Genomic DNA, 14,483 nt, shown 5'->3' on the forward strand with positions numbered 1-14,483 from the left:
TTTTGTTATATACATGACATAGATTACCAAAACCTGATAATTAATTATAAAACGTAAAAAAATAAGATAAATATTTAAAGGAAATAATCAAAAGAAATTCAATGAAAAAAATAAAATCAAGTGTTTAAAAAGTCCCTTGCACCAAGTTCGTGCATTTTTTTGGGAAATTAAGTAATCTAATTATTATAAACAATCATTTTAACAGAAATAACCATTTTTTTTAGTAAAATGACCATTTTCTCAGGAACATAGCATTCTGGAGTTATGTTCTTCGTTCCGGAGTACCTATTTCGAAGTTCGTACTTCGGATTATAGCCTCAATTTTTTTTATTTTCGTCTCATATATATATATATATATATATATATATGTGTGTGTGTGTGTGTGTGTGTGTGTAACATCCGGATTTTCAGGTTTATTATTGTGTAGGTTAATCTTTTGATTAAAAGAGAGACTCAACAAGTTGAGGATCAAACTCGCCGAGTCGAGTCGGGTGTCTCACGCGGATTTAATGAGTGGACTCGACGAGTCAGAGGAGGGACTCGCCGAGTAGGTGCTGGGCAGAAAAACCCTAATTTCTCGGGTTTGGGACCTATTTAAAGGTCCTTATGGCCTTCATTTGCGGCTGCTACACCCTGAGAAACCATAGAGAGCAGAGAGGAAGCTTGTAGTGCAAGAGGAGGGCTAATTCATCATCCTTTGGAGTGTCTTAGCAAAGGGAAGGAAGGATTTCGAGTTGGGTTGTCTTGTAGGACTCAAATCTTCCATCGTTTCGTTCAGAGCTGCTGTGAGAGGTAAGGATTCATGTCCATCTTCGTTTGTTTAGTAGATTTCAAGAATCTAGGGTTTCTTCATGCTTTATTTAGCTTGAATCTAGAGTATGAGAGGTCCCATGGTGAAATGATTCCTAGATCCGGACCTTAAGAGGTCCAGAGAGTCCCTTCCATTCTGCTTTATTCCTTTTCCTTGGAGTTATGAGCTAGGGTTGTCATGATATGAAAGATTTCACCAAAATAAGCATAGAGAGCCTTGCATGTGTACCAAGATTCGACCTTTACGTGGTTATTGGTCATAGGGAAGTCAAATCTATGGATTAGAGGAACGGATCTGACCTCAGAAGGTCAGATGAGTATTGTCATGGGAGCAACTCGCCGAGTCCATAGGTAGACTCGACGAGTCGAGTCGGGGTTGCCCCACGATTCGTTGCTGAGTAACTCGACGAGTAAATAGGGAACTCGTCGTGCCTGAGAGGTTCAAAAGGGATTTAGAGAACCAGCGTGGACTCGCCGAGTCACTCGTGTGCACTCGACGAGTCTGGTCCAAGTTTGACTGTTAACTGGAGTTGACTTCGTTGACTTTTAGGGTTCAGTCAATGATTGGTCTTATGAGCCATTAGAAGGGTAGAATGGTCTTTTACCCTTATTAGAGGACTTATAGAGGAGGATTAGCCTAGCCTTTAGAAGTAGTATTAACTAGAGAAATTAATTATGTGATTAAGCGGATGCTAGCGCAGTATTTCAGAGTACGAGGTTTACCGAGTATCCAAGGTGAGTCTTCTCACTATACTTTACATTGAGTGGTAATTAGAGTTATATGATAGAGTATCTCATATGTTATGTAGGTGATGTGTTGCACTGCATTATTTCTATGTGATTTATGCTGTGTGTATTCCAGAGCTTGACAGAGCTAGGACCGGAAGGTCCACAGAGTTAGAACCGGAAGGTTCACAGAGTTAGGACCAGAGGATCCACAGAGTCAGGGCTCAAGGGCCCACAGAGTTATAGCCTCGAGTGGCTAGTATGTGTTATGTGTGGTATTTTGGGGAACTCACTAAGTTTCGTGCTTACCGTGTTATGTGTTATATGTTTCAGGTTTTCTCGGGATCACGGGACGGCACCGGCTCGATTGTACACACCAGAGGAAGAATTGTGTTTTGAGGATCCTAGTTTATTATGAAATTGAATATGGAGTTATGTATTGTAAATTAAACAGAAATGAGATTTCTATGAAAAGTGTTTTAAGAATTAAACGATTATTTTAAATTTAAAAAAAAAATTGTTTTGAAATTTACGGTGTTACAGTGTGTGTGTGTGTGTGCAGTGGCGGAGCTACATGGGACGTTGGGTACTACAACATCCCAAAAAAAATTGTTTTATGTATATAAAAAAATGTATTTGTAAACATGTTCTTTGTTATTGTACCTCCAACTAAAGAGATTATATCATATTTTTTAATGCCCCAAATATGATAACTACATAGAATATCTATTGATAATGTGTGTATCCCCATATAGAAATTTCTAGCTCGGCCATTGTGTGTGTGTGTGTGGGTGTGTGTGTATGTGTGTGTGTGTTCACAAATTGTCGTATATCTTCAGATATGGTAATGAGGAGCATTTGCATGTTATACAATGCTACTTTTCTCCGGTCCTCAGCCGGTGAAGGCGGTAATGAGATTTACAGTATTACCATTCGTTGTTTAACACACTGATAATCACGAATCAGTTCCAATGCAGTCGTATCAACAAGATGTCGTTGCTCGTCTTCAAGACGTGATATAACATACTCTATAGGCAGTTCATCATGATCGTTCGGATCACTAGATGTTGGAGACTGAAAATAGAATATACCTAAATTATATTAATATATTATTTAAAAACCAATGTGCATAAAAGTATTTAACAATAATAAAAAACAATTCCTGAAACATTTCCATAACAACTAAAAAAACATAATTATAACTAGTCTAACATAACATGTTTGTCTGTACTTGCTCCGGTGCTATTTTTCAGAGCCGTATCTATTTTCAATTTAAGTTTCAACACCATTTCTGATTTTTTTTATGGGTGTCTTTATTGGTTTATTTTTTATCTTATTTTGAAACTTAGCATCGTCGTTTTTTATCTGCAAAAAAAATAATAAAAAAATCCAAGTTCATTTTAATATATTACCGTAAAAATAAATATAATTATAAAATTTGTTGTTTTTCGATTTTACTTTTATCAGGCGTAATTCTGAAATCTCTTGTAAATGGAATACATTTTCGTCGCCCGTAAAACCCATTTTTTTTAACTACACTCACGCTAACTTGTCTTTGGACTAACATGAGTTATTAAACAATACTTAGAAAAAAGAATTGTATATTATAAGTATTTTGAATCATCATTCCAGAATAGATCATCAGGTTCCGAACAACGTTCATCGTATTCCGGACCTACATTACCATTCTAAAACCCCTAAAATACTTGATTTCATACTTAAACAGCCGATTAGAATTACATTAAAAAGTACTTACATAACATTCATAAACATATAACGAGAAACAAATTAACAAAATGATAATTTGGATATTCCGGAGTTGTTCCTCATGTTCCGGAACATTCCGGAATAAGTAAATCGTTTCAGAAAATCAAATACAAAATAACTTAAAGTGTAGAACCTACTTGGTTTGACAAATCGATACTAAAAATTTGGTCCGAAACACGGGTAAATCGTGCTTCGGATATGCTAATTCCAAAACGTGTATTCCGGATTTTTTGTGTGTCGGACTCATATATGTACCAATAGGTTACAGTATTAGACTTTGGCCGGTTTCGGGTCCGGAATGACCTATTCCGCACCAAAAGGTTATTTTTCAAAAAATAAAATAAAATAAAAAATAAAATAAAATAAATAAAAAAAAAACTTAGTTATATTTTTTGGAAAAAAAAACCCAAAAAAATTGTTAGATTACTAAAAAAAAAAATAATGTTTTGTTTTCATTTGCAACTTACACACATGCACACGCGTTAATCATTAAATTGTAGAGGATATTAACATATATTACTTGAGAAGAATGGTAATATGGATCCAGTTAACCAAAGAAAAAAATGGGGTAACCTTGTATATTTGTTTTTGGATAAAGGTAGGAGTAAAAAGTTTCATAAGTCCCAAACATCCCCTTAATCATCCATGACAAACCTCAATGCTTTTAACTTATTCTTATCCAAACACTAAACAATGCTTATTACCAATAACAACAACAATAAAGCTAATAAACAATTTTAATAAGTCCCGAACACCCCCTTAATCATCCATGAACAACCATTAATTTTGAGAGTTCTAAAAGATTATTATTTCCCTTAAGACTTGATATAATAATTTCGAGGTAGAATTATCTATAATTTTGATAGTTCGATTATTATTTCCCTTAAAGACTTGATAGAATAATTTAGGGGTTACAGTTTTATTTATTTTAAGATTATCCTTAAAATGACAAAAAAATAGATGAAGTATGGTCATAAAAGGGCTTTTTTGAACAAATATCATATTTGATCACTTGTTTTGTAAAATGGATTTTTGTGAAATCACATGTTATGCAAAATGACATCATCTTTTCTTTGAGAAATGACATTGTCATCTTGCGGATGTTCAATGTCCTTTTTTTTTTTTTTTTTTTTAAATGGCAATTTCCTATAGTAAAGATCATTCATAAATCTTCGTAAAAAATAATATTTTCAAAAATCCATTTTTTCAAGATAGATGATCATTTTGTGATATTTGTTTAAAAATAGTTATTTTATCATTGAACCCTAACTCTTTTCTATTTTAGTGATCGGTCTTTTATAATAGTTTTTTTTTTTTTTTTATCATGGAACCTTACTTATTTTTATATTTCAGTGATTCGTTTTCTATAATAGTTTTTTCTGATAAAATAATTATTTTATGGATCCTATCCATTGAGGATATTATGATCGCAAGCAAAGTTGTAGTTTCATAGGCATGGAGAGAATAACCATGCGACTATATACTTATAAAACGTATACGTATGCTTGACATTTTAAGATTAAAGTTATGTTTGACGCGCGACAACTAACTGATAAGTTAAATTATTTTTGAGTTTTTTTAAGTTGTTATCTTTGGCAAGCCAAAGAAGTAGCTTAAAAGTTATTTATACTAGCTTTTCAGGAGTGTTTTTAAACTTTCCAAATATACCCACTTAGTTAATTATAGAAAATATATATTTTTAAATACCCTTTATGTTATTTTATATATTTCATCTTATCGGTTACTTTTACCAAACATTATTTTTTTATTAGCTAATTTTTCAGCTAACTTATAACTTTTCAGCTATTACGCAAAACATAGCTTAAGTTATGAAATTTTAAAAAACTTTTGTTAATTAGTGTTTTAAACTAAAACTTCTACAGAAATTTTATAAGATATTAGCAGCCTAATATTTGCATTTTAGCAACATTTGAAGATTTATTAGCATGAGGAATTTGAATAATACTCTTAATTAATAAGTATAAATTGATCGACTAGTATGTCGACAAAGGATTGTTATAAGCTTTCAGGAAGCTCAATTAATTCAAAGTGCTAGAAATCATAATTTTGATGCTCAGAAAGGTAATGTTGATTGTGTATGTAAAAGTTGTGATCGAGTTGTAGGACCTACACACTAAGATTAAACTATACAAATTATAAAAACATGCATGATGTATGTATATGTATTATGCAAAGTGTTTACCATGTTTTGCTTTCATATAATATGTTATGCAAGTGTGATATACATGCTTTTGTAGAAAAAAAAAGTGAAAGCGTTATTTTGACACAGATTACATAAAAAGGTTTATATATTTATAAACCGGGTCATTCCTAATTATCAATCAACAAATCAACAAATCGACAAATCATGACCCGTGAGTCGGTAACCGTCGACCAACAAACCGACAAGACAAGACTTTGCGATTATGATATATCTATATATGAGACAAGTATTCGTTAAAATTATAATATATTTATTATGTATTGCTCACAAATATGTAACAAGAAACGTATAATGAGTAATATTTGAGTTTATAAGTGTTTGACTAGCATTCTTATCAAACTTTCTTAATGTTTATATGTTTTTAATCAAGTTTTGGAAATGCCTCTGCAAATGACAAAGAATAAATATCAAACACTATGCAATTAAATTCAAACCTTTTTTATTTGCATTACAAGACATTTCAATTAAATCATGGGCTACAACAAAAACAAGTGACACACTTGGGGAAAACTATAATAAAAAAATAAAAAAATTGACTCAAATTCCTTCTGTTTGGCACAATAGCAGTTGTGGTCTGACAACATTCCATAATCTCTTCCTATTAAACTACACTCGATTCCCACTAAATGTGTCACAAAAATATAGCAATTTAATATTCCGGTTACATAAACAATCACTTGAATTCATCAAAACAGACCGAATATGAACAATTTCAATTAATATTCATCTTCTAACTTCTAACTTAACATGAATCCTTATTTTGACTACTACTCAAAGTCTCCCGATTATCACTCAGTTCTACTATCGTTGATTCATTCCCGGGAATCACTTCTTGCTTCTGTATATACTCCCATTTCTCTTGAAGCAAATACAAGAATCCAATGCACACAATTTCAGCTGTGTAAAACATAACCCAAGGTTTTATATTTCTTGATGTTTTCTTTTGGTACGCATGTAGCCCTGTGTATACGCTCATGATTCCAAGTAGGGAAATAGTCGTTCCAAGTGCCCAATGTGAAAAAAACCATAAACTTCTTCCCTTACCCCCTCTGTAACATGAAATACAATTGTCAAAATTCAAAAAAAAAAACACACACACACACAATTTCAAGAAATCTTTTAAGTTTTTTTAATAGAATTTGTGTTTACTATTGGTAGATATGATTGTATTTATTTTTGGTAGTTATACAAGGTGTATATTATCGGGATATCTTGTATTGTATAAATATATATACACAATGTGTATATTTATACAATACAAGATATCCCGATAATTGGGGAAAATATAACTACCAAATATAAATAGAATCATATCTAGGAATATTTACGGATTTACCTTGCAGGACGAAGAAGGCCTGTGAGAGCTTGCAATAATACAAGGCCATAAAGAGCTACACCAATTCTCCTATGCATGTTGTCGAATGTGTTGCTGAAATTTTTTACTGATAGTATAGCTCCAGCTGTCACAAGAATCACTGATAGTATCTGTAATCGAGAAAAACAATGAATACTGGAGTATTAAAATACAAGAATTGTAAAGCTAAAAAGACCCATTAAACTAATATAAATATCTTGCATTCCGTGAATCAAGGCAATCATTACTGCTTGATAAACAAAGTTTTGATTGAAGTGGGAATGATGATGTGATTAAGAATGTTAATGAGATGTAAATGATTAGCAAAACTTGCCTGAGTGACAGCATGTATACAGAACATGATTCTGAGCCTTCTTTCATTTTCCTCTCTGTTTGACAATCTGATGGCTAAGATTCCAACAGGAATCAAGAAACCCATGGAAGCCCACAGGAGAAACCCATGAATAACTATCTGTAATGATAATCGATGACTGATTGGCTCAACAACTTGGTGATGATTATTGAGCATGTCTTCTTTGATGTGTTGTTGAGATGATGAACAGATAACACATGGAAGAAGAACAAGAACAAGAAGAATAGGAGTTAATGTTTTAGCTTTGAAAGATTCCATTGTTGTGTGGCTAAAAAAGTATGCGGTGTTGTATTCCTTATAAGGAGTATACTGTGTGAAAATCTAGAAATTTTTGTTAATTAATCATGCTTTGTATCTTCTGATTGAACAAAAGGAAGTTGAGAGATGTGATTGGAGATGAAAAGCAGATGAATTTGCATGAGAATGATGGTTTTTTGAAGGGTTTAGGAGTTGGTGTAACAAAGAGACAAAGGGACCCAAGATAGATTAGATTATCTCATGAGGGGTCGGTTTTTCGGACCACTTTTTTCTTGAAAGGATATGGTGGAATTTCAGAGCACTATGGTCAGGATACAATCAAGATGTTTGAAAACAAAAAGACGATGTCAAAGTGGATCTATAAAATGCTCTTTCTTTCAACTCTCCCCACTAGTTGGTGATGAAATTTGTACAAAGTACAATATAACTTATCAATAAATACTAATAAAGACATTTATGGATTAATGGAGCTCAAGATTAACCCATTAAAAGATCTTGATGGGTCGCACTCATGGCCCAAATCCCTTCCCAATTTTCAGAAAAAAAAATCTTATTTTATTTTTAATGTAACGAAAGATTTCTTTGGATCACACGCCATCTCTTATTGGGGAAATTTTGGTTACACAAGGACGTTTTTTGTATGCCTAAAAACCATTTTGAAATATAATATTTTCCTCTAGACCATGTGAATCTGCTTCTCTTAAATCGAATATGAATGATGAATCTTGGCTTTAATAAATAAATGATGATGACCATAACCAATTTGGGCCAAACCGGGTGATGAGGAAGCCAAACAGAAATGGAACAGTTAGCTAAATTGGTTCATATGCAGCTTTAGCCCTTAGCCTTTAGGGTGTGGAAATCTACTAGTGATTGCATAAAAGTCACCAGTGGGCCTTCCTCACCAATAGATTATAGAGCCACTTTATTTCTCTTCAAACTAATGATTACTTCTTTAAGACTCCATAAGTCCTATGATTCCACCACATGTATCTTTAATCTTTAATAATAAAAGTTACAAGTTGTTAAGTTGTTAAGTTGTTCATGTCAAAGAAAGATAGACATAATAAATCATCCAACAAAAGAGTATAGGCAGCTATCGTTAGATATGCGTACTTATATACTAACATCATGTCTCTATCAAGAAAGTAGAACAAACATGAGACCAATCCACAAAATTTGAAATTTGGGAAACAGTATTCTACAACTAATGATTTTGCAAGTCACTAGAAATCTTCAAGACTTTTAACAACTGTAACATAAAGCATTGTAGATTAAGTTAATTATATTGAACAAATATTGAAAGTGCATGTTTTTTTATGTGAATTAATCAGAGATTTATATTGATCTTCGGATCAAATGATAGCTGCTTATCTCAACTTCTTCTTCTCCCCTCATCCCTTCTGTTTCCTTGCATTTTCACAAACACAAGATCTTCATTTGTCATCGCCATAATGACACTGAATCAAACTATCTTTTCTTGGTTCCATTAATCGTCAACTTTCTTTAGACAAAGTTCAGCGACTCTGAAAACTTTAAATGCAAATATCGCACACCCACCATTTTTTTGAAACAAAACCCATAACCCAGTTAATGGTATGTCTCGTATTCTCAGTAATCTCTCTCGAATCTTGAACAAAACCATGTTTATCCGATAATCATTAAGTCCTTCAAGAACAAAACCTAGAAAACACCTCTTATATACAACTATTTTATTGTTGAAAAATTGTTACCCCGGGATTTTAGAAGTGGGATTACCTTTTGTCGGTAAATAAAGTTACATACGAATCACAAACCTTTATCGTTGCTTGAATGGAGTTGTTCCAAGTTTTAAATGACTTCGATAGATGCGATTCCATCTGCTCTGATCTTCTTTCTATTCGTTATTTCAGATGTCACTTTTGAACTAGGTATTCCTGATGATTTCGTGCGAGTGATCGTTTGACAGGGAAGCATTGTTCGACGTTTTCAATTTTATTTGATGCAATCAGATCATCTTTTTCAGAATGCATAGAAAGTGTTCGGTTTTTGTCATATGACACAGGGGATGTTTAAAACTTCAATTTCTGGAAAAGGAATTAAAACGTTCGAATTGTTAACTGGGTTTTGACTTTTGAAAATGTAGCTGTAAAAGATTCCGTCCTTTGAACCACCATGATTGCCGATATGGCTAGCCTGACAACCACCACGAAACGAATACCACTATATTAAAGTTTATGGGTTAATAAGTTTTTGACTTTTAAATACAAAACAATATTATATTTCACAACCCAACCCACCACCGCACCTTGCCGGCCACCTCCAACCGGAAACCAACGCTGGTCCTGCACTCCGCCCCATGTTATTGTTGTATACTATTGGTCATGTGACTATGTTTAGGCCTATAATCATCTCTGATTCATTCTCATTTTCTATTATTTCCTAAGTTTTTTACTTTTTTTCCTCAATTTTTTCTTGGACCATACCTCATTTATTCCTTAATTTTGAGAAAAATAAATAATATAACACCATATTTGGTGCATTGATGTTATACTATTTATTTCATCCAAAATAAAGATAAACTTTAACTTGTCGGTAGGCCTGACAATGAAACGAGTTTTGACTTTGATCCGATCCAAACCCTTAAGAATTATATAGGTTTGGAACATAGTTTTTGATTCGTTTACCTGTTAACGACCCATACCCGTTAACCATTTTATTAAAAAGGTCGGGTATGGATCATCACTGATCCACTCCGTTTATAACCCGCCCTGTATAATTTTTGAATTATTGGTTTATATTTTATATTGCTTAAAGTTTAATTTTAATTCCAATCAAAAGTCCAAAGGAAAAATGTCAAAGTCCAAACTGTTTATACATAAGAATCAATGAGTCGACTTCTAGACTTTCAGTCTTCTACTAAGAGTTATGATGACATTTCATTTATATTTCATCAAACAATTATTATATTTCATTCATAAATCAATAAATTCATTCATCAACTGAAAGAAATTTGTCATTGCTATTCTCTATCACTACAATTGACAGTAAAAAATAAATCAGAAGTTACTACAATAGTGATTTTTAATTCAAATCGAAAGTCCTCGAGTACGTAATGTGTTTTCTAAATCAATATTTGTTTTATTTAAGAAATATTATTTTATGAATTAAGTAAAATTTGTTTGATAATTCAAAAAGTCTATAGATTATGGGGCGTGTTTGGATATCCGCTGATTCGGTAAACAAGGGTATGAATTTGATTATTCAAAACTCTACGGGTTACGGAGCGGGTTTGGATCGGATTTGGAAATTTGTTAAAAAGGTTTGGATCAAGGTCGATTCGGTCCAAACCCGCCCCATTACCAGGTCTAGTTGTCGGTTTACTTTCCATTTTTATATATTTATAAATTTTTAGTTTATTTTTATCTACTATTATAATTTAAATGTAATATTTAATATTTATAATATTTTGTCATATATTAAATTATATTAATTAATTATAAATATAAAGTTTGTTTTTTGTTTATCAAATTTATATAAATTTTAAATACATATTGCAATATTAAAACATGATAACGTATTTTACAAAAACTTATAATTAAGTGTTATAAATATAATCTTATTTATTTAATATTATTGTAATGAAAAAAATATAGATTATATATTTATTAAAACCAAATTAGTAGAATTGTGTGTTTGACAATCTATGTAAGTTGCAAAAACAGAATATACCACGAATATATTTTTTGGGGTAAAAATAAATTGAGTAGGGTTGGAAATAAAAGATTATTTACCCCATTTTTTACTCTTTTTTTTTGGGGGGGGGGGGGGGGGGGGTAGAAGTGGGTTGGAGATAATATAAGTAAGGTGATAATACCCGACTCATGCTTAGTCCTACCCATACATATCCTTACTTTCACACCAACACCCACACACACCCAATCCACCTCACACCCACCTACTCATCCAAACCCACACCCATACCACCCACCCATCCAAACGTATACCAACCCCACACCTACCCCTACCTTTCCTACCAACCTACCCTTACCCTCCCATCACACCCCAATACCCACAACCATACATACGTTAACCACACACTCATAACCATACCCACACCTACACACACACATTCTCACGCCTACGCCCACACACTCACACACACAAATAAGTTTTTTTTTTCTTATTTTAAATCTCTAAATTTGCACCTAACTCTTGACTAAGTGACTTTAGACTAACCCTAAAAGCAATATATCTATTAACTTTGTTTTATCAAGTGCAATTATATATATTTTTGTTTTTTGAAGTTATCTTTTCCATATATGTTACTAGCAAATTAAATAAAAAAAATAAGTTTGAGTGGGTAAAAGTTTGATAAATCGACATTTTAATTAAATGAAAGTTGTATCACATTTATTAATAGCAATAATAAGTTATAAAAAATACTAAAAGAATATTTTGGTCGTATTATATAATTTACTTTTCAATTCCATTGACAAATCTGCAAATAAAACAAAAAACAGATTTTATTTCATGTCAACCAAACGAATTACTAATTCCAATTCATTTATATTTCAATTTTTTCATATTCCAATTACTTTAAGAAATTTCATTCCTTCAAAACATTATGCAAATCGAACGCCCCCAAGTGTTTTGGTCATTAACATCTCGAATGTTGGACCTTATTTAGAGGTCCATATCATTGTCATTTTATAAACCTTTTTATATTCTATAAGGTTACTCTGTATACATCCAACGCCAAGGGCATGGTGATGATGTGGGCACTTCTCACGCCATGTACACCACCCTTCATTGGCATGTAAAGGTGTAGTACGAATGTGTGGCTTGTTGGCATGGAGCGATGTAATTTAAGCCACATAATGTTATAATATTTCTTCTTTCTTTCTCCCCTCTCTTCTAATGTAGTGTAGATGGCGACGCTGTCGCATTGTGTGGCGTGTGTATACCCCATAACCTAAATCCCTTTTCTAATGTCCCCGAAATCTCAAGTAAAATTTTCATTTTTAAAAAAACCCAAAACATACATTCATTTGTTCAAAAGACAATCAAGTGTAATGTATTCTCAAATATCAGAGTGAGTCATAAAAAGATAATGCGGAAATAAACTTCGAGGGATGCAGTGCGATCAAGTCGGACCCTTCCCTTTTGAACAAGAAGTACGTAAAACATTTAAACGCCAAAACCGTAAGCGCAAAGCTTACTGATTTCTCTAAAATACCTCATACCGTACATAACATCGGGCCCTGCCCTAACATACATGCAAAAGTCATAAGACAGCTAGGATCCTATATAATAGTAAGAAGACTCACCTCACACTCAAATAGGATCAACCACAGCTCGAACTAATCTAGGAGCCGATGCTACAACCCACCTATCAAAATATTCAAGATTAGTGCTTAGTCTATACTCCATACTAGCCATTTATCCAAAAGTCAATAGTCAAAGTAATCCCAGACGGTCAAATGTAATGCTTGGTCAATGTATTATTTATTTTTCAAGATTTTAGGGTTTTGGACTGGAACTCAACGAGTTGGGAAGCTCCAACTCGTCGTGTAGAATTTTTTTTTTATGCGGGCTTAAGGACTCAACTCGACGAGTTGGGGAGCCCCAACTCAACGAGTAGACGTTGGAAAGGAAAACCCTAATTTTCAAGGTTTGCACCCTATTTAAAGGCCTTAAACCCCTTTGCTAGCCTCCCTCATCACCCCCTTTTGTCCAAAGAAACCCTAGTTCGTGTTTTCCCTATCTTTGTGAGTGTGTGAGAGCTTAAAGAGTGCATTCTTGGAGTTTGTTTAAAGAGGCTTAAAGGAGGAAGTGCATAGCTGAAGAAAGAGGTTGTAAATCCAGTGTCTTCATTGTTGATGCATTCACATTGAGGTATAAAGTTGATACCTTGATCATTCATTTGCTAGATCTCTCCATTAGAGGGTTTTGTGGCATTTTAGCTTATTCTTGGGCCATTCTTGGACTTGAGCATGGTTTGAAGCTATGAATTCAGATATGGACACCTCATGGCCTCTTTGGAGATAAAGTTGCCACTTTTATTAAGTCATGGCCCTCCCTCACTCCCTAAATCCCTTAATAAGCCATGTTGGAGTGTTTTAGCCCCTTAATTCCAAGCATGGACGTAAAGTTAGAAACTTCACGTGATTAAACCACCTTAGAACCTCGGATTTGCAATATGAAACATTAGAGCACGGAGCTAGAGGCTTAATGGGCCAGGACCCTCTTCAAAGGAGCTAGGTTTTGGGTATAAAGCTTATTAGACGATCTCAGGGGTAAAGTTGGAAACGTTACCCTCCTAGTCATCTCTATGGTTATGGATCTGAAGTTTGGAACCTTTGGATTCGAGAAAAAAGGGGCTTAATGCATTAAGTGGGTTGGCAGACTAAAGAACTCGATGAGTTGGCTCGGGGTTTCCCCGATTTCTAGATACTAAGCGAACTTGACAAGTTGGCTAGGGTTTTCCTTGGTTTTATGAACACTGAAGGGACTCGGTGAGTTGCCAGATACACTTGACAAGTTGGGTCGACATGGACTGTTGACCTTGACTTTGGCTTTGACTCTGACCATGTTTGACTTTAAGGGTATCTTTGGTATTTCGGGATTTTCACGAAGTTAGTCACATGGTGATTGTAGGCAGTTGAGTTCGAAGTTGTGAGTCGGGATTTGATCGTATCAGTGCAACATTCTTGAGAGGCGAGTCTCCTCATTATACCAATGGGTCGAAGGCACCAAGGCCGGACCATTTTGTGATATGTGGTACACTAGTGATGTAGTAATGTGTGTTATACTAATTGGTTACATGTTATGTGTTATGTTAGTTGTTTTGTGATACTTTCATGTAAGACCTCGGAGAGTTCCCTAGGCACTTGGGTGTAAGACCTTGGAGGGTTTCCAAGGCATCATAAGTAAAGACCTCGGGGGGTTCCCGAGGCACTAGGATATAAGATCTTGGAGGGTTTCCATGG

The 14,483-nt window shown here is 33.7% G+C and overlaps 1 protein-coding gene across 1 annotated transcript; it reads right to left on the reverse strand.

The window, feature by feature from the left end:
* Window positions 1-6,043: 6,043 nt before the first annotated feature.
* LOC145076985 (cytochrome b561 domain-containing protein At4g18260-like) lies at window positions 6,044-7,802 on the reverse strand. Its single transcript, XM_079022767.1, has 3 exons — window positions 7,216-7,802; window positions 6,864-7,012; window positions 6,044-6,576 (listed from the first exon to the last, which is right to left on the reverse strand). Exons 1-3 carry the CDS (start codon window positions 7,510-7,512, stop codon window positions 6,270-6,272), a joined length of 753 nt encoding a protein of 250 aa, XP_078878893.1. The 5' UTR covers window positions 7,513-7,802; the 3' UTR covers window positions 6,044-6,269.
* Window positions 7,803-14,483: the final 6,681 nt, after the last annotated feature.

The sequence above is a fragment of the Lactuca serriola genome, chromosome 9, assembly GCF_051521515.1.
Source record: "Lactuca serriola cultivar US96UC23 chromosome 9, Lser_US96UC23_V15, whole genome shotgun sequence".
In the NCBI taxonomy this organism is placed as follows: domain Eukaryota; kingdom Viridiplantae; phylum Streptophyta; class Magnoliopsida; order Asterales; family Asteraceae; genus Lactuca; species Lactuca serriola.

Excerpts from the sequence above, each read along its gene's own strand:
- LOC145076985 (XM_079022767.1), bottom strand. The coding sequence starts at position 7,512 with ATGGAATCTTTCAAAGCTAAAACATTAACTCCTATTCTTCTTGTTCTT. Across the intron at positions 7,013-7,215 it reads GTATACATGCTGTCACTCAG|ATACTATCAGTGATTCTTGT; the intron begins GCAAGTTTTGCT and ends TCTCGATTACAG. Across the intron at positions 6,577-6,863 it reads GGCCTTCTTCGTCCTGCAAG|AGGGGGTAAGGGAAGAAGTT; the intron begins GTAAATCCGTAA and ends TTCATGTTACAG.